The sequence below is a fragment of the Globicephala melas genome, chromosome 18 (genome assembly GCF_963455315.2).
Source record: "Globicephala melas chromosome 18, mGloMel1.2, whole genome shotgun sequence".
Classification (NCBI taxonomy): domain Eukaryota; kingdom Metazoa; phylum Chordata; class Mammalia; order Artiodactyla; family Delphinidae; genus Globicephala; species Globicephala melas.
The window spans coordinates 69564502-69583010 of NC_083331.1; the positions used below are offsets into that span (position 1 = coordinate 69564502).

The window sequence follows — 18509 nt, forward strand, 5'->3', positions numbered from 1 at the left end:
CGAAAGTGCTAATGGTCAGGTTACTTTCTCTGTTCACTGATACTCTCCTGGCTTCTCTCCAGCACTTCCTTTTTTCTTTTCGTCTCAGTAGAATTTCTCTACTTCCGGTTCATGACACCCTCTAAACACACACACACACACACACACACACACACACACTCACCATATAGCCGCTTTTGTTTTGAAAACTTCATGCTTTCCAAACTTCTTTCAGTAATAAGACTTGAAATCAATTTCAGTTTTGTTTCTTTGTACTCTGTTTTCAGATTGATGGATGGATTAATTGATTGATTGATTGATTGGTTTTCAAATCCAGGATTTTTTTTCTTTTTAATAACACATTATAACCACATAGGGGTTAGTTTAGGAATCCAAAGATGTTTCAGTGTTAAGGAATCTAAATGCATGATTCACCACATCAACACATCTTAAAGGAGAAAATTTACAGAATTGTTTCAATAGATGATGAAACACATTGGATAAGATATAAAATACGTTTCTAAGATATCTCTACCTCTATTTTTTTAACATGGATACAATACTTTTATGTAATCTTACTGTCCATATTCCAATTATGTCAATTGACCCAACAATGCCCTTTACATCATTGCGACCACCTCTGTATAGGATCCAGTCTAGGGGCAGTGTTACGTCTGGCTGTCATATCTCTTCGACATCCTTTAATGTGTCTTTAGACAGTTTCCAGAGGCAGCACAATCTTTTTTTCTGTCTCTTACTCTCTTCTCAGTTTCTAAGCCTTTCAGGTTTACTTTGGGGATCTTGCTGTCACAAAGCTTTCTTTTAATGCCTACTTCTACCAGCCCTAGTTCAGGACCACTGCCCCCAAACTGCATTAGTGTCTGAGCTCTCTATACTAATTTTTCCCCCTCATATCGCAGTGTGATTTGCAGGAAGCAGCTTGGAACAGAAGGGGAAGAGGAGGTGTATGGAATGGGCAGAAGACTGAAGGGCAGGGGGAGATGGAGATGGAGCTGGGGACTAAAGGAGTTCCAGAAGTTGACTCCGTAGGGGCACAGAATGGCAAGGCACAGTCTGCAGAGCAAAGCAAGGCTCCAGCACCATTGCATCAGGAGTATATGCTGGTGTTCAAGACAGGGAGTCATCCTAGAAAGAGGCAGCTATATTAGGCAGAATGAAAAGTCAGAGCTAAAATAATCTAGCATAAAACAGAAGACCAATCCTAGAGACTGAGTTAACTGGCAACCAAGAAAGAGATGCAGGATGACACAGCATGAGCACGCGAGTCTGGCACTTTTGCCTGGGCTTCCATATGCCGTATCTTGGAGCCTCAGTTGTGAATTCTACTTGATGAGTAAGACAGGAAGTCTCTGAACTGTTGTAAACTTCCTGCATCACCCAGGAACAGTTCAGATGTGTGGATTGGAGTGAGCCAGCCTGTGGGGGACGTCAGTGAGAAGTTGTAGAATTCAGAGGCAGAGGCTGTTCCTTCCCATCTTTCCTGAAAACAATGACTGCATACGTAGCCCTAACTATGTTGCACCTCTCTCCCTACCCATGAAGGGCTCCTGGTCTTCCAACAGATAAATTCTAAAATTCTTGACCAATATTCTTGATCCTATACTGTCTGCCTTTAGCCTACCCTTTTTTCCAAACTAAAGCCAGACTCTTCTCTGTTAAATCCTCCATCCCTATTCCTTAGCCCAGGCTCTTTCTTCAACATCACAAGTTTTTTCTCCATCTCCACTTGTTGAAATTCTATCTATACATCAAGTGCCAACTCAAGAACTTACTCCCCTACTGTGCCTTTCCTCCTTCACAGAGCCAGACTGAGGTTTATACTATCTTTATAGCATTTGTCACAAATCTGTTGCAAATGCCTTTGCGTCATCTGGTTTCATATAGATATATGTATATGTAAAAATTATCAATCACCTTGCTCTTTCTTCTTGGTCTATGATTTACTTAGTTTTAATTTTATCCATCTTATTATCTTCTATAGCACTTATGACTTCACCAATAATATAATAAAGCAATGAGAAAATTTAATGAATGGATACGTGGATGGTTGAAAGACAGCGTAAATAAATGTGAAAATGAAAAAGACGGATGATAATTAGAGAACAACATGAGATGACGCAATACCATGAATTGTAGCGTTAGATTGGAAATGACCTTTTATAAATTAAAATAGTTTATAAAACAAAGTTTATAAAAGTTTATAAACTATTTTATAAACTTCGTTTATAAAAAGAAGTTTAATGGAAGTAAAATTCACACAAGTATTCTCAAAAAAGAAAAATAACAAGCTCAAATTCTGCAGAATCACCATTTATATGTGACTGTGAGAGAAAGAACACTTACAGAGAATAGCAAATCACAAGTGACCTGTGTAACAGAATCATGCAGAGAGTATGGAACCAGGAAGTAGTGGGATCCATAAATATAAAATGTGTCTGGAGAAAATATTTGGGAATATGGCTGATACACTCGATGTCTTAATGGGAGATGACAAAGAACCCAACATTTTCTGAAAGTCTACAGTGTGCTAGACACAGTAGCATTTTTAGATAGGTGACTGGGTGATCTATTTATCACTTGATCCACACAGCAGCTCTGTGAAGAAGAGCAGATAAGGAATTTGAGAGTTAGAGATAAAAGTAATGACCTCAGTTAAAGATAAAAGTAATGACCTCAGATATGTATAGCTAGTGGGGATTAAGACCTGGATATGCCTGCAAATCTACCTCAGTCCTAAATCTGTGCTCTTTCTGGTACACCACATACAGAATTGCCAGTATCCAGTAGCTCATTTCAAATATCCATATTTCAAATATCCATAGTATCATCTTTGGTTCCTTCCCATCCTTTACCTCTCAGACCCAGTCACCGAGTCATCTTTTCTTTCTCCTGAAAATACCACCACGTGTGTTTGCTTTTTTCTAAACTCACAGCCATGACCTGGGTCAGCCTCTATTTTCTTTCCTGCAGACTAATGAACTAACATTCCCTCATATCCACTTGGCCTCATTTCATTTCATTCTCCATATGACAACCAGAGTAACAGGGTGGGAATGAATACCTGATCACATGACTCCCTTGTTGAAAACATTTCAATGGCTTCTCATTTTTCTGCTTGATTCAAGTTGGAAATCTTTAATGTGACCTCTTAGACTTCCGTAAACTGCATCTTTAGTTGCCTTTTTCCTTTCATGACATTTTCCACTTTATTTTCTGCTATACGCCAGCTGTCTTTTTCTTTTTTCCCTTATTCCCTCTTTTACCTCAGAGCTTTTGCTGTTGTTTCTTGCTGGAAGTGGGCTTTTTCACCTTCTCAATTCTCTTAGCTATTATTTTTACTTTGCTTTCAGTTCTCAGTTTAAGAGCCATTCCCCAGGGACTCTATCTTTGCCTACCAGGTCTCAGTTAAATCCCCTTATTATGTGTTTCTGCAGCAGTTTGCACTTCTCCCCTGATTTTATCACATTGTTTTTTACTCATATAAAACTTTAAGAGGAGGATTATGGCTGAATCCATCTCCTGTTGCATTTCCAGAGTCTAGGATGATACTGGTGAATGGCAAAGTCTCAATTACTCTATGGTGACTGCTGTGATGATCGATTAAAAATTTAAAAATAGGCATTAAAAAGGAAGCTCCTCAAATGGACATTCTACTTCTCAATATCCTTTGAATGCTGTTTTATTGTCAGTGAAATCACTCTTGGGGTTGTAGTCAAATCCTCAAACTTGGCCGGGTATGTTGTGTGTGGTAGACTAGATGATTCCAGTGCCTCTGTATCACCCTGAGCTGCCCTGAGGTTTTGGTGAGGTCCCAGGACTCTATGCATAAGAAAACCCACTCTGGTCCCATAGTCATAATGACATGGCTATCAGTTTAACACTGTGGGTATGAAATTATTAGGGACACCTAAGGTTTTCATTTATGCATTTGATAATGAATTCTACAAATATTCATTATATAAATAATATGTTCAAATATTGTGCAAAGCGTTGAATAAATAACTGGTGAGGAAGATAAGCAAGGTTACTTCTCTCACAAAGCTTAGAATTTTCTGCTTTAGTTCACCTAAGACCCAGGTGTAATTAGAAGATACTCATTCATGCATTGATTAGATGGACATGTATAAAGTAGCTCTGCTCTTGGGAAGGTCAGATTCATGAAACTATTAGAGGTCAATCATAATAGCTGTGTACTATAAAACATAACTGCTGGGCTACAATAATCTCAAAGAATGTCATTATCTCATCATACCCACAGTAAAACCTAATTGGAATATTAAATTGATTTAAATTGGCTTTATCTATGAAAGAGATAGGTTCAAATTCATTAATTATAATTTATATGCACTTAAATAATTTTTGCTCTGTTTTAATGGTTTAGGTACATGTCACTGTGGCAGGTGTAAGTGTGATAATTCAGATGGAAATGGACTCGTTTATGGTAAATTTTGTGAGTGTGATGATAGAGAATGCATAGATGATGAAACAGAAGAAATATGTGGAGGTATGTATATTAACTTTGCAGAAATTAATAAAAGTACTTGATTTTTTCACCTATTTCATTGCACTTTTATTTCTATGAATTTCTGTGCTAAGTTTACTCATTTAAGTTGAACCTATGTTTATTTGGAATACACTTCATATAGGGAAAGTTAGACTAAGGCATTCAGAGCTAACTAGTACGTCTTAAAAATTTTTTATAGATTTTATTCTTTAACCATTATTTATTGAAGTATAGTTAATTTACAATGTTGTGTTAGTTTCAGGTGTACAGCAAAGTGATTCAGATATATATATGTGTGTGTGTATATATATATATACACACATATATATGTATATTCTTTTTCAGATTCTTTTCCATTATAGTTATTGCAAGATATTAAATATAGTTCCCTGTGCTATACAGTAGGTCCTTGTTGTTTATCTGTTTATACAGTGGTGTGTATCTGTTAATCCCAAACTCCTAATTTATCCCATCCCCTGTGGTAAAACATGTTTGTTTTCTATATCTGTGTATCTATTTCTGTTTTGCAAATAAATTCATTTGTATAATTTTTTTAGATTCCACATATAAATGATATCATATGATATTTAGAGCAGACTAGTACTTTTTAAATGCAAAATCAGATTGTTCCCCAAGGAGAGCCAGATCAATATGGCGACAGGCCAACTGCATGGTTCTGTAGTGGTCCTAGCTGGACTCTGTCTTCTCTGCTCACCTTAACTGCTTTTATTCTGCTTCTTTTATTCCAGTCTCTCCATTGCATGTTTTAATTGCATTGTCTTTCCCGTTCTGAACCATAAAACTTTGAACAGTCTCATGTCCTATTGGGGACATTGAAGGCCAATAGGATTATTAGCCTAGAATCTATCCCTCCCCACCACACACTCAGATAACTTTTTTCATGATTGTTTCTACAGACCACCATGACCTCAGTCCATTTTTCTGTTGTACCAATTATTGCGTGCTTGCTAATGTCAAGCACTGCAATAAGTACTTCACATTCATTGGGTAACTTACCAGCATTTGGAATGACTTACCAGGGTTGAATGGAATTTAGACTCCTGTCTGTCTGATGCCAGAGACTGTGCTGTTGACCCCTCACCATAGAGAACTGCCCTGGAGTTTGGAGCTCCGTGAGAAAAGCCTTTCTCACCACCCGCAGTGCCCTTCTCTTCTGCTTACCTATATGCAAGCTTGTGCCCAGAGAGAGAGAGTTTCAGTCGTGCTGGCACAGGAGAGGAAAGTAAACAGCAGTGAGAATCCCTTCAATTTAGGTAAATTCTTCTCTGCTGTTATTAAACATTTTAACCTGGTTACCTCTGGCCTCATCTCTCTATCCGGCAGTAATTGCTTCTTTCATTGAAATCTGAAAAGACTCCGTGCATGGAATCCTATCGTGCATACCAGATGGGTGATCAGAGGAGTATTTTCCCTTCAAGGATCAGGAGCAAATGGGGCGAGGGGGAGCCAGAGGGCCATATAGTGTCACTAAGCTGTCCTTTTGTTTACAAAAACAAATTGTGGCTTCAATTCCTGTGGTCATCCAGATGCTCTTCTTTTAGGTCAGCTTGGTTTTTTCTCTCTGGTTTCCTTGCTGTACAACCAACCAAGATAAAACCAACAAACACGAACCTTCATTTTTCAAGCCAGTGACCTAAGCTGGATGCTGCTCAGACAATTCTGCTAAAGGGCTCATTCCAAAATAATTAGAAAAATTAGATAAGTCTACCCACAGATATTATGTGTTTGTCCTGATATCTTATTTCCAATTATTACAGATCAAAAAAGAGGAAGGGAACATGTGTGGAGTCAGTGTTTTCTGATGCACACCACCAAAGCAAAGTCCATTTGCATGTGTAAATATAAACATTGAACTGGAAACAACAGGAAGTGTTTAACTCTCAAGCTTTCCACTCATTATTTCCGTTGGTTCGAGGCTAAAGCAATTTCATGGTGCAAAGTCTCTGACCACAGATACTTAGCACTCCAGTAAACAGCCTCTGGGGATGACCTTGACTGGGATTCTAGATTTTTCCGTGTGTCATTCACATAAAACCAGTCTGTTGAGAGATGATCCTACAGCCCAATAATGGAGCAATTCAAAAGCAGATTTTCTTACACCATTAGTTTGCACAAAGCAGAGAATGATGCTCCTTGTCTGGAGTGTGTATTGTCCTGAGGCTTATATTTTATCTCAATTATTCAGATATGTCTTATTACAGTATTTTCATTTGAGCTATGAATATATCTGCTTAATTTTCCACCTATATCTGCATACAGTATAGCCTTACATGATTTATCCTAGTAATCCTATTCGCCTCTACCTCAGTGATTTTTTAGTAAAACCCCAATTCAATGCTGAATTTTATAAACATACAAAGAATTTGAGTTTGAAGAATGAAGATTTATGATCATTTGTTAATCTCATGGTAAGCCTTACATAGGTAGCATCTTAAATAAATTTCCTACAATGACAGAGGAATAAATTTCTGAAGATTTCTGAGATTATAGCAGAAATTCTACTTTTTGAAGTTTAAAAAAAAAACCTGACTCCTAGGAAAAGTTGTCTTGCTTTCTTCCAGTGTAATCCTCAAGTTCCTAAGGCTTGTGATGTAATACTGGAATGTGATTTTTTTGTGTGTGTATACATATAGAGATATTTTGAAGTTTATAAAAAAAAGTATAGCTTTAATATTTTATTATTGATGAACTCATTTGATAGCCTTTATGTCTGCTTAAGTGAACAAATTAAAATTTGCTGTAGAAATGATCATTGTCTATTAGCTTAAAAAGAGGTTTTCTGTGGATACCCCGATTACAGCTTATTTAGACAGAAAACATGGCATGGTATGCTTGGGTCCCTGTCTCTTTCTCTCTATCTCGCTATAGCACTTTCTCTTCATCTCTCGCTCTGTCTCTCTCATGTATGCTTGCTGGCAGGAAGTTTCATCTGAGAGACAAGAATGTCATGAGACCAGAATATTCTACTGTATTTCTCCCTTCATATGTGAGTGTCTCAGGCCCTACTGACACTCTTGCCATTGGCCAGATATGCCATAGTGTTTAGAAAGAAAAATAGCCTCACAATTAGTTTCCCATGGCCCTCTGGGATGATGACTGTTGGAGAAGAGAGAGGCAAGAACAAAGACTTTAGCCATAGACTCTGATAAAACATAAATTCCTATAAACCAGAAAGAATAGACTAAAAACCAAAGTGGCCCTGGTTTTCATCAGATTTGCAAGAACAAGGACATACATTCATGGTTGGGTGGCATAACTACAAAAAGGGAGGATATAAAAAGTGATTTGGGATAAAAGGTATTGTCATCTTTTGGGAATTTGTAGGATTGCTGGACATGGGTGCAGGAAGCGATGAGGTGACTGTTCATTACAGATTGTTTGGACATAAGTACAAACAAGCAGAGTAACAGTTTACAGCATGGAGGGAGCTGAAATTGTGTGGAGGCATCTGGACACAAAATGATGGGCTGTCCTTACCTAGCATTTGTACCCTCTTGATAGATAGGAGGGGAATTTGATTGTAAGGCCAAGGGTCCGTGGTATTTTCTTTGTAATTAGTAGTTTAAGTGACTACTAAACACTGATTTAGCTGAAAACCTCTTTTCCATGTGGTAAGACACAACAGCTTGCAGGACACAGTTGAATGAAAAGATGAAATATTTTCTCTGGTTTAAGCAATGGCCATTAATAATGTGCATCCAAGGAAGTATGCACCATTGCTTTCTCAATGGTTCATTTCAAATATCAGGAAATGCTCTCAGAGTGAATGCTTATATACATTTGAGTTTGATGTACACATCTGAGATCGGAACATAATAGGCTTGCACAGTCTTTCATGCCATTTCTTTAAAATTCTGTCATTTTAATCAGCCACTTGGGTAGGACACGTTAGAGGACGCCTTGACTTGCTTTATGTGTGTAATTAGGTAGGTATAGGCACACCTATGATATTTTGGGGGCAAACTATATAATATGATTATTTTAAGCAAGGGCTGTGGAGCAGGTGGATTATTTCCAAAGGCAAAAATGATCACCAAGAGGTAGAAAGTTAATTCTGCTTTTAAAAGTTGCTTTTTTCCTCACCGTATAAAATTCATTTTGGGTAAAGGCCACGGAAAGTGTTACTGTGGAAACTGTTACTGCCAGGCTGGTTGGCATGGAGATAAATGCGAATTCCAGTGTGACATCACCCCCTGGGAGAGCAAGCGAAGATGCACATCTCCAGATGGCAGAGTCTGCAGTAACAGAGGTGTGTCTTTCATACTCGTTACTATGTAATTGGGAAAAAAACAAACCTCTTTAATTATTAACCCAGCGCTTCTCTATATTTCCTTCCATGTGGAAGTCATCTTTTATAGTGTTTGATGTAAATCAACATTTCCTATACCAACAAGCTTCTCTTTCTTATTTTTTATTGGGCAGAAAGCAGAAAGATAAGAAAGTTGCTGTCATACTTTCAGCTTCACTGAACAGATAGTTAACACAGGGACTGTAATTTCTTTGGCAGCCATCCAGAAATGGCATAGTACAGGGAAAAGGCAATTCTTGTAGATATTTCTGTTGAATGTCTCTTGACTAACAGAACCATCTACAGCATGAGCATCTAATTATCCGGAGAGCATTCCAAAAAAAACTCTCATCTTAATTATGAGTAAATTGAAGGGCTGTGTTGCGATACAGAATTGATATGGAGTCATTTAACTTTTATATGCAGTAATAAAAATGTGATATTGAACAAAATATAGCCATGTGGAATTGAGAGTGACTTTAAGCAGGAATTTAAAAAATATATTAGTATTGCTAACATAATTTAACGCGAGTTAACTAAGCGTTTGATATCAAATCAAATAGTTTTAAACACTTTTAGGAAAATCCTTGCAAATACTTGTTCTTTTTCCCTTTGTCAGCTGTACTGGTAGATAAAGAGCCATGTTGGACTCTTCTGACTACTTGAAGATATCAGTGAGTGGTCAATTTCCTTCTATACAGTAGTAAAAACCTAGAAAGCTGGAAACTTATTTTTTTTTCATTTCTCTAAATGAATGATACACTTTAATAGGTAATGCTTACATGAAAGCCTGGGCACACAACCAACTTTATCTTTTTTACAGGCTGTCATAGAAGAGTGAAATGCTCCAGGTTTCTGTACATAGAGAGAAAGGAAAGCAAAAGGCCTGACCTTGGGACCAAAATTATAAAGAAAAGTCCTCTCTTTAATTTTTGCAGAGTAGATCTGATTATATATCCTGCTAATTCACCTGTATTTTCCTTTAATATATAAGCTCTGCATGGGCCATGACTTCATGAATTCCCCATTGATGAACATTTAGGTCACTAGTGGTTTTTCAATAACATGAATACCACCATATTTAATATCCCTGTACATGTACTTTTCCTTTCCTTTAGATATGTTAATTGAAGTGTGCTGTTATGTTATATGTAACACACATTTAAAAAGTATATGTTGTGAAATTGCCACCCAGAAAGTTGGACATTTTGGACATTTCACCAACTCTTGATCCTAACAATCTTTTTTATTTCTGTCAGTCGTATGTCTGAAATAATTTCTAACTCACTATTGTTTAAAAGTCCCTCACCCCTTCATCATGGTAGCTTGAGTGGTAAACATTTTTATGTTTATCTATCATCATAACGTCTCTCCACAGAATTTCCAATTGGTGTCCTTTGCCTTTGTCTGTTTTGCTGTAGGCATATTTGTCTTTAGATATGAACTCATAAGAATTGTTTATATGTTTGTGAAAGTAGCTTTGTCTTGTACATACATATGACCAGACATATGACCAAACAGTTTTAGCTGTTTTTATCTTTTAGTTTGTTTCTGGTGTCTTGCCCCCAACCCAAATTTTAGATTTTTATGTCATTAAAGCTTTTTCTTTTTTCCTTTAAATAATTTGCTTTGAGGCTTTTGAATAAAAATAAATTTATTTCATATTTTATGGTTCTATTTTATATCCTTAAATCTTTAAGCTAGCTAGAATTTACTTTGATCTAAAAGGTAAGAAAGGGATTTAACTTTTTTTTTTCACAGTGATTAACTGGTTACCCTAAAGATGATTGCTAAAATTCACACAAGGTTAATATGATTTACAACTAAGCATTTCTCCTATACAAATCTCCCAACGACCAAAGTTATATCTTTCCGTCTACACCAATGTCCTCTATAACCTGAGCTCATCTGATCCAGCCAACCTGACTTCTCAGTCTTCCTAATATGCACCTTCTGCTCCAATGAGTCAGGTCTACTTAGGATCCCCACGTCCGTTCCCACCCTCCTTTGCTTATTCTTGCTTTCTTGACTTTCCTTGAGTTGTTCTACCTTCAGTCCTCCTAGAACATTTCCCGTTCTCTATGCTTATCCAAGCCATCTACCTTAATTACTTCAGCCCACACTGATTTCCCCTTCCCCAAACTCTTACAGTATTTATGTCCTAGTTTACAAAACATTAGTACTTTAGGTGCTTGTTTGTTTTTCATTAGCTTTTTTTGATCAAATAAATTATAAGCTTCTTGAGAGCAAGGATTACATCTTACGTTAATTGTGTTGGTATTATCTTTGAGTCAAACCAGCACGGTGCTCATTTCACAACCTGCGATCGCACATAAGTATAGACATAGATAATAACTTTTATTAACGAATCTCTACTGCTAACTTTAGATGGTGTTTTCCTCTATAGAATATTTTTCCTGAATACGTGTATTTTCCAAATATAAAGTAACAACAGAAAAAAAAAGAGTAATGTGTAAGATGCTTTCTCTCATGATTTTTCTTCACTAGACCCATTTAAAATTATTTTTACCCTCTAGGGATTTGTGTGTGTGGTGAATGTTCTTGCCATGATGTTGACCCGACTGGAGACTGGGGGGATATTCATGGGGACACCTGTGAGTGTGATGAAAGGGACTGCAAGGCTGTCTACGACAGATATTCTGACGACTTCTGTTCTGGTAAGTGCTTGCCTAACTCCTGTTTTTAAATAAGAAAATAGTCATTGCCCCATTTTCAAGATTTATTCGGCTTCTCACAGAAACCGTAAAAGAATGGAATGCGCCTTCTAAAGCATTCGGTATCCATAGGGCTCCTAATAGCAACGTGGAAACTGTTAGAGGAATCACACATTGGGCAAAGATCTGAGAGGAAAATGCACCTGCTCTCTGAAAATTCGTCTAATTCCTCACCAAGAAGAACTATTACCTCCAAGTATTGAATACACAACCGTGAGAATACAAAGCTAGCAGACCTGACCGTGAACAGGAGAGGTACCATTATGGCAGCCATATCAATATAGTACGAGACTTAGGACAATATAGTTCTCATGGGTAGTTCAATGCATTGCTTCTTTGGTATGATTTATATACTAAAATTGTTCTGCAGTGCAGCCTACAATTGAATATCAATTAGTGGTTTCAAAAATTCTATTCCTGGCTTCCCTGGTGGCGCAGTGGTTGAGAGTCTGCCTGCCGATGCAGGGGACACGGGTTCGTGCCCCGGTCCGGGAAGATCCCACATGCCGCGGAGCGGCTGAGCCCATGAGCCATGGCCGCTGAGCCTGCGCGTCCGGAGCCTGTGCTCCGCAACGGGAGAGGCCACAACAGTGAGAGGCCCGCGTATGCAAAAAAAAGAAAAAAAAAATTCTATTCCATGAATTTTTATGGAACAGATACTATTTTCCAGGCTCTCGATACTATTTGCCAGTGGCCTCTGGGCCACTGGTACCAGCAGTGAAGGAGACAAACATCCTTGACATTATGGAGTTTGTAATCTAAATGCAAAGGAAAAAAAAATACATCCTGCCAGAATTTCTAATAGTGCAAAGGGGAAAAAAAAAAAAACAGGCAGTCAGATTTATCTGAAAAAGTGTCATTTAGCAAAAATAGAGTTACTCCTTTTCAGTCTGGTTATATTGGACAATCGAGAAGACAGAGACATGGGCATATACACGTCTTTATGCTTGACTGCTTGGTTGGTACAGGGATATAGAGAGGAAACGCCGCTTGTCTCCAGAAAGTTTGCCAGCAAAGGGAGATAAAAGAGCTGCCCTATTTAATTATGATTATGCAACTGCAAAGACTTCTCTGTCCTGGCTGAGGAGAGCCTGCTGCTAAAGCTTCCCACTGCAGAAGAATTTCCCTCTTCTGATGATCCCTTGTGCTTGGGAGAATTTCCTAAAACATTTCCTAAGCATTTTGTCCTTTGGCAGGGCACACCCAAAGAAATTGAAGTATACCATGTAGCTCATGGGGGCCATATTCTCAAAAAGACACTTCACAAGGCAGCTGCTTTCATTTGTGGTTCCATCCCAGGGCTCTGTGCAGTTGTTGGTGGCACTGTCTTTACTGTCCCACCCCAGGAATGGGGTCAGTCCAATGCCAAAGGCAAGGACCAAAGACTATGCCCTTTCCAGGTTTTTCTGTTATTCATTCTGGGTAAGTGTTCTTTATTATCCTCATTGTCAACACCATGGGAATAAAACAGCTAACAACTATTCAGTGACTTCTGTATGCCAGACAATCTGTAAAGCACTTCCCAGATTTGCATTTATTCTTCATAAAAGACTATGACATAGGGAACATATTTATTCTCATTTTACAGCTGGGGAAACTGAGGTTCAGGGAATTCCATAACCTGCTGCAGGCTCCACCACTAACAGCTAAAATCAAAATGTTAACAAGGTCTCTGAATCTGAAGAAATCTAAAGGTTCGTTCTTTAGTGAATGAATCTTTGTTTAAACTTAAACTTCAATTTAATATAACATTGATTGAGTGCTAATTATGCTATAGGCACTGTGTGAGATATTAGGGGATTAAAATATAAAAAAGCCTAGGCTCTGACCTTAAGAAATTTATTGTTTAGCAAAGGAAACTGCCACATAAACATGCATTTCAATATACTATCGTGTGGGAGATTGGCATATTCATGCATATGTTTACTTACACTGGGGACGTAGCAATGAACACAACAGATAAAAGTCCTCTCCTTGGGGAGTTTACATCCTGGTGGGCCTGGAGAGACAAAAAACCAAACAAAATGTATAGTAGGTCAGTGCTATATATTTTCATGGCCATTGTGTTATAGACTAAAATGAGCAGAGAAAGGGGTTGACAATCTCAGGGCATGGGCTTGTTTGACATTTTAATTAGGAGGGTGAGGCTCTTCACAGAGGTGGTGATGTGTGACATGCATCGCATGATGCTTTTGGATCACTGTGCACGTACAGTTCTGCGACGGGCATCCCAGGCAGAGGGGAAAGAGGCATAAGATCTGTGCAGGGGCCTAGAATCAACTTGGTTATTACCAGAATGTACAAGTAACGAAGGGTAAAGCTAGCAAGAAGTAAGGACTGAAGGACTTTTTACCTTGCTGCTGAACTAGACTCTGTTCTAAAGGCAATGCTAGAGATGGTTTTAGGCAGTGGAGAGCTATAGTCACCAGGTTTCTAGTCTGGTTGTCTGGGTAAATGTTGGTGCCATTTACTGAAATGGAGAATATAGAAGAACATTGTCAAATTCGTTTCTAGACATATCAGGCATAGAGGACCAATGGCAAACCAAAGCCGATCATTTTTTTCAGCCTGTTGAATACGTGACTCTGAAGGATCAGGGCTGAACATGAGAATTTACAGAGTCATAAACACTGAATTGTAAGTAGAAAACTATACCAGGGCTCAGGGCACACCATTTAAGGTTGTCATTTTTAAGATTGTGTGATAAAACATGAATTCACATACATTAAAATAGGAAAATAAAGAGATAATCAGACTACATATAAAAATCTTAACTTTGTGATTTTCTGATAGGATGCTTTTTTTTTAAGCATAGGGAACACTCTTTCTTGTTAAACCCATGATCCTGATTTTGGAGTGGGGTTGGAAAATTCAAATTACACTACTGAATTATCACTACGTCATAGTGATAATTCAGGGTCATGTGAGCTAGTCCATCTCACCGTGAGGAGCGGGGCCGTGGGGTGAAGATGGGCATTGACACTTAGGCTGACACTTGGATCCTTTCATAAGCTCACAATTCCTGATGCACGTTATTTAGGCTTAGAGTTACTACATAGGTGGGGCAGGTGGAAGCCATTGAGGAGGTCTCCTTGGAATCTGAAATTTTCCACTTCATCTAATCCATCCCTCCTTCCTGCTCCCTATTTTCTTCTTTCTCACATTTTCCATTCTTCCCTATGCTAGAACATTATAGAGAAAGTTAAGTGATCAGGCAGTTATGGTTGTGTGGTTGGTAGAGTTTCTCATGGGAAGAGTTTAGGAGAGAATTTGTACGTGGTCTCTATGCCCTGGATGTAGACAGGTAGGGGTGGGAAGAGGTGATGGGGTAATAGGCTGTGATTTGAGCAATAAAACATCAGGCTGTGATTATGATTTTTTTATTTATTTATTGAAGTGAATTAAATGTGGACAGTTCTCCACAGCCTGTCTCCCAGACTTAAAATGAGAAATTTAGGAAAGAAGAAACACATTGACAGAGATCCTGCTCTATTAGATACCCATCAAGTTCGTTCACACACCTCATTCCATTTTATGTTCGCCCTAACTCAGAGAAGGAGACGTGATTATCCACATTTTTTTTTTCTTAGCCACATTTTAACAGAAGAGGAAATGTTCAAAGAAATTAAGCAACTTGACAAAGTTCACACTGCCCTTAAGCGTCATCTGAAAACACATTACATGAGCCTAAGTACTCATGTAATTTAATCTCCGAGTGATACAAATAAAATTCTTCAATTTTACTTTATTTTGGTAAGGAAGAGCTGTCCTCTGGATGCTCAAAATTCTTATAAAACTAAGCTTCTCTGAACATCATTCTGATCTGGGGCAGGCATCAATCTCTGGAGTATTTCTTCATTCCCACTATATCTGTAGAATTCCATATATGATGCTTAGTGAATTATTAGCCTTCGCAGTTTTCCTAATTGCCTGTCGAAGTTGCACCACAGGAAGGGAGCCATGCAGTTGATTACTGAATGTGTTAATACCTTAGTGATAATAAGACGGAAGTACGCCAAGTACATGGCTATTGTCCAGTGATTTATGCCGGGCTGGAGTGTGATAAGGCTCAGATGAAACGCAGCTTTATTTTTAGCTCCCATTCTTGCCCTCCTGAGAGTGTTGAGCTTATTTAAGTCCAAGGGAAATCTCCCATTGGATTATAGTTATCTTGTTTAATTGACCTTCTTATTTTATTCATTCATTCCCACTGTATGCGTTCACCTGTTCAAAAACGCACTTAAATGTAAATATTTTGTGCCTAAGGCATCATGGGTATAGGGGGTGGGATACAAATTTTGAAACATGTTCCCTGCTTCCAAATAAATCAGTTGTATTCATTCTTCGTTTCACTCCTAAATGTTGTTCACTGACACATGAATTCATCCACACACAAACATGACTCATATACCCACAAAAATACACACACACACACACGGCTCAAAGATGATACTGTTGACAACTTTTGAGTGTGACTAAAATGGCAGGGGCATGACCAGCCATCCTGAAGTGAACCAACTACTCTATTACTTCGATTCTATGAGCTGCTCCCCTGATTTGACTTTCTGATTAGGAAGTAACAACTTTATTCCTGATGGCTGTTTATCACTCTGGTCTATTTCCCTAAATCCCTTAATGGGAAAAATATGCTGCAGTGTGACTTTCCACTTTTTCAGCTTGTTCCTGCCTATCAACATGATGAAAATACAAAGTTAGTCCTGGCTTAGAGTTCCTTTGGTTTGGAAAGTGGAATCATTTGATAGAACCATATTACGTGGGGAAATTAGCCTTTATGGATTACCAAAGCATTAAGGAAAGAAACTGAAGGAAATGATTACGTATATCCAGTTTGCATTGTCTTGAAAGGGAAAATAATATATCAAATGGATTTTTTTAAAAAATCAAGTACTAGTTAGATCTAACTTATCCCCCCGCCAACTTTTCTCTCTTGATGGTCTTCATATTACTTTGTAGGAAGCTACTTGTAAATATCAGATTCCAGTTCATGAGCATTTTTTGATCATTTTTAAGGCAAGAAATATCCTCTATGGAAGAAGAGTGTTCTGGAATGGATAGAACTACATTTGTCCTGCATTGATGTTTCTGAGGCTAGATAGCTTAATGCAAAAGAGCTCAATGATTACAAAGAAAAAAATAAGTTTTGGTGTCAGCACGCTCTCCTATAATGTCCTGAGAGCCTTTAAAGCTCAGCATGGGCGTGATGCCACTTGATGTGTCTCTTGCTGCCAAATTCCTGCCCTTGTGATGCAGTTCAGGCTGTGATCCCATTTACATACCAAAACTAGACACCATGTTCTTTCATTGTCATGGATGTGTGTGTGTGTGTGTGTGTGTGTGTGTGTTCAAACAATGCTCATAGACCTTTTGAAAGCAGTTCTCTAATGTATGTTCTGCATATTTGCTATCAGGGATAAACAATAACATTCTGTACCTTTCATCTCTATTTTGTCGATCCTCTGCCTACAGAGTTTAAAGGAATCCTTGTTAGAATCAATGAAATTAACTCCTGCAGGCCAAATATATGTGTATTTATACACACCTAGATTTGACAAACTAGCACTGAAGCATGACGTTTCAGATCAGTGTGGTAAAATTCACTTCTTCTAGTTCTCTCATTTTCAAGATAAAGTGAGATAAAGGCCAGAAAGATGAACTAGTGACACATGTATTTATTTATTTAGTTAATTTTTAACATCTTTATTGGCATATAATTGCTTTACCATGACATGTTCGTTTCTGCTTTATAACAAAGTGAATCAGCTATACATATACATATGTTCCCATATCTCTTCCCTCTTGCATCTCCCTCCCTCCCACCCTCCCTATCCCACCCCTCTAGGTGGTCACAAAGCACCAAGTTGATCTCCCTGTGCTTTGCGGCTGCTTCCCACTAGCTATCTGTTTTACGTTTGGTAGTGTATATATGTCCATGCCACTCTCTTACTTTGTCACAGCTTACCCTTCCCCCTCCCCGTGTCCTCAAGTCCATTCTCTACATCTGTGTCTTTATTCCTGTCCTGCCCCTAGGTTCTTCATAACCTTTTTTTTTTTTAGATTCCATATATATATGTTAACATACGGTATTTTTTTTTCTCTTTCTGACTTACTTCACCTCTGTATGACAGACTCTAGGTCCATCCACCTTAGTGGCACATTTAGATGGAAGACACAGGCCTCCTAATTTCTTCACTTATGCTTTTTTTCCCTACTTGTTTAGGAAAGACCTTGATATAGTATGTTATGGCAGTCTAAAGGATTTTCATGCTAAATAGATTTTATCATTTCTAAACTCTACTTTATAAATCGAAACCAAGCATTTTCATCTTCATTTTATCGCTATAAAATGATTCCTTCTCTCTCTCTCTTTGGCATAACTTTTATGCTGGAATTGAGAAACTTGTCACCTCAGAAAAGCAATTGCAGTTTCAATTTGTGATTTCCTGCCTTTTCTGAAAGGCTAAATACCTGCTTCAGAATCTGGTATCAATACATTGCATTTCTAACTGATTTTCCTAACTCCACTGATAAAATACCATGAAGGATTTTATAGAAAAAGTACAGTTTCATTTAAAGTGGGATCCATAACATATTTTTGACAACGTGTGACTTTGAGTTATTAAAAGATGTAGAACATATTTAATTTTTGTTACTGTGAAAGTAAAGTTATGTTTATGTTTTAACTTGTCAAATTAATCTCTGATCAACATTTAGATTAGGCAGTACCACTGTCGATACTATTTTTCATCATGCTACACTAGTTATTTAAACCTTTTCTCTGTTACTTTTACATTTGCTTCTTCTGTGATCTTCATTGGGGTCTTTGATTTAGGTATTCCTACTTTCCCAAAACGATGACACCTTCAAAAAAACTCTATATGCCACTATTTCATCATTTAACCTGGTTGCCATATATTCACTGACTCTCAGGAATTTCATTAGG

The 18509-nt window shown here is 37.9% G+C and overlaps 1 protein-coding gene across 2 annotated transcripts in view; it reads left to right on the forward strand.

Annotated features, from left to right (window-relative positions):
• Positions 1-18509, forward strand: part of ITGBL1 (integrin subunit beta like 1) — a 223881-nt gene that overhangs the window by 99363 nt on the left and 106009 nt on the right. For both annotated transcript variants that reach the window (XM_030856803.2, XM_060287767.1), the window contains exons 3-5: positions 4382-4504; positions 8634-8774; positions 11351-11491. In XM_030856803.2, coding sequence (XP_030712663.2) covers positions 4382-4504; positions 8634-8774; positions 11351-11491 — 405 coding nt within the window. The remainder of the gene's footprint in view (positions 1-4381; positions 4505-8633; positions 8775-11350; positions 11492-18509) is intronic.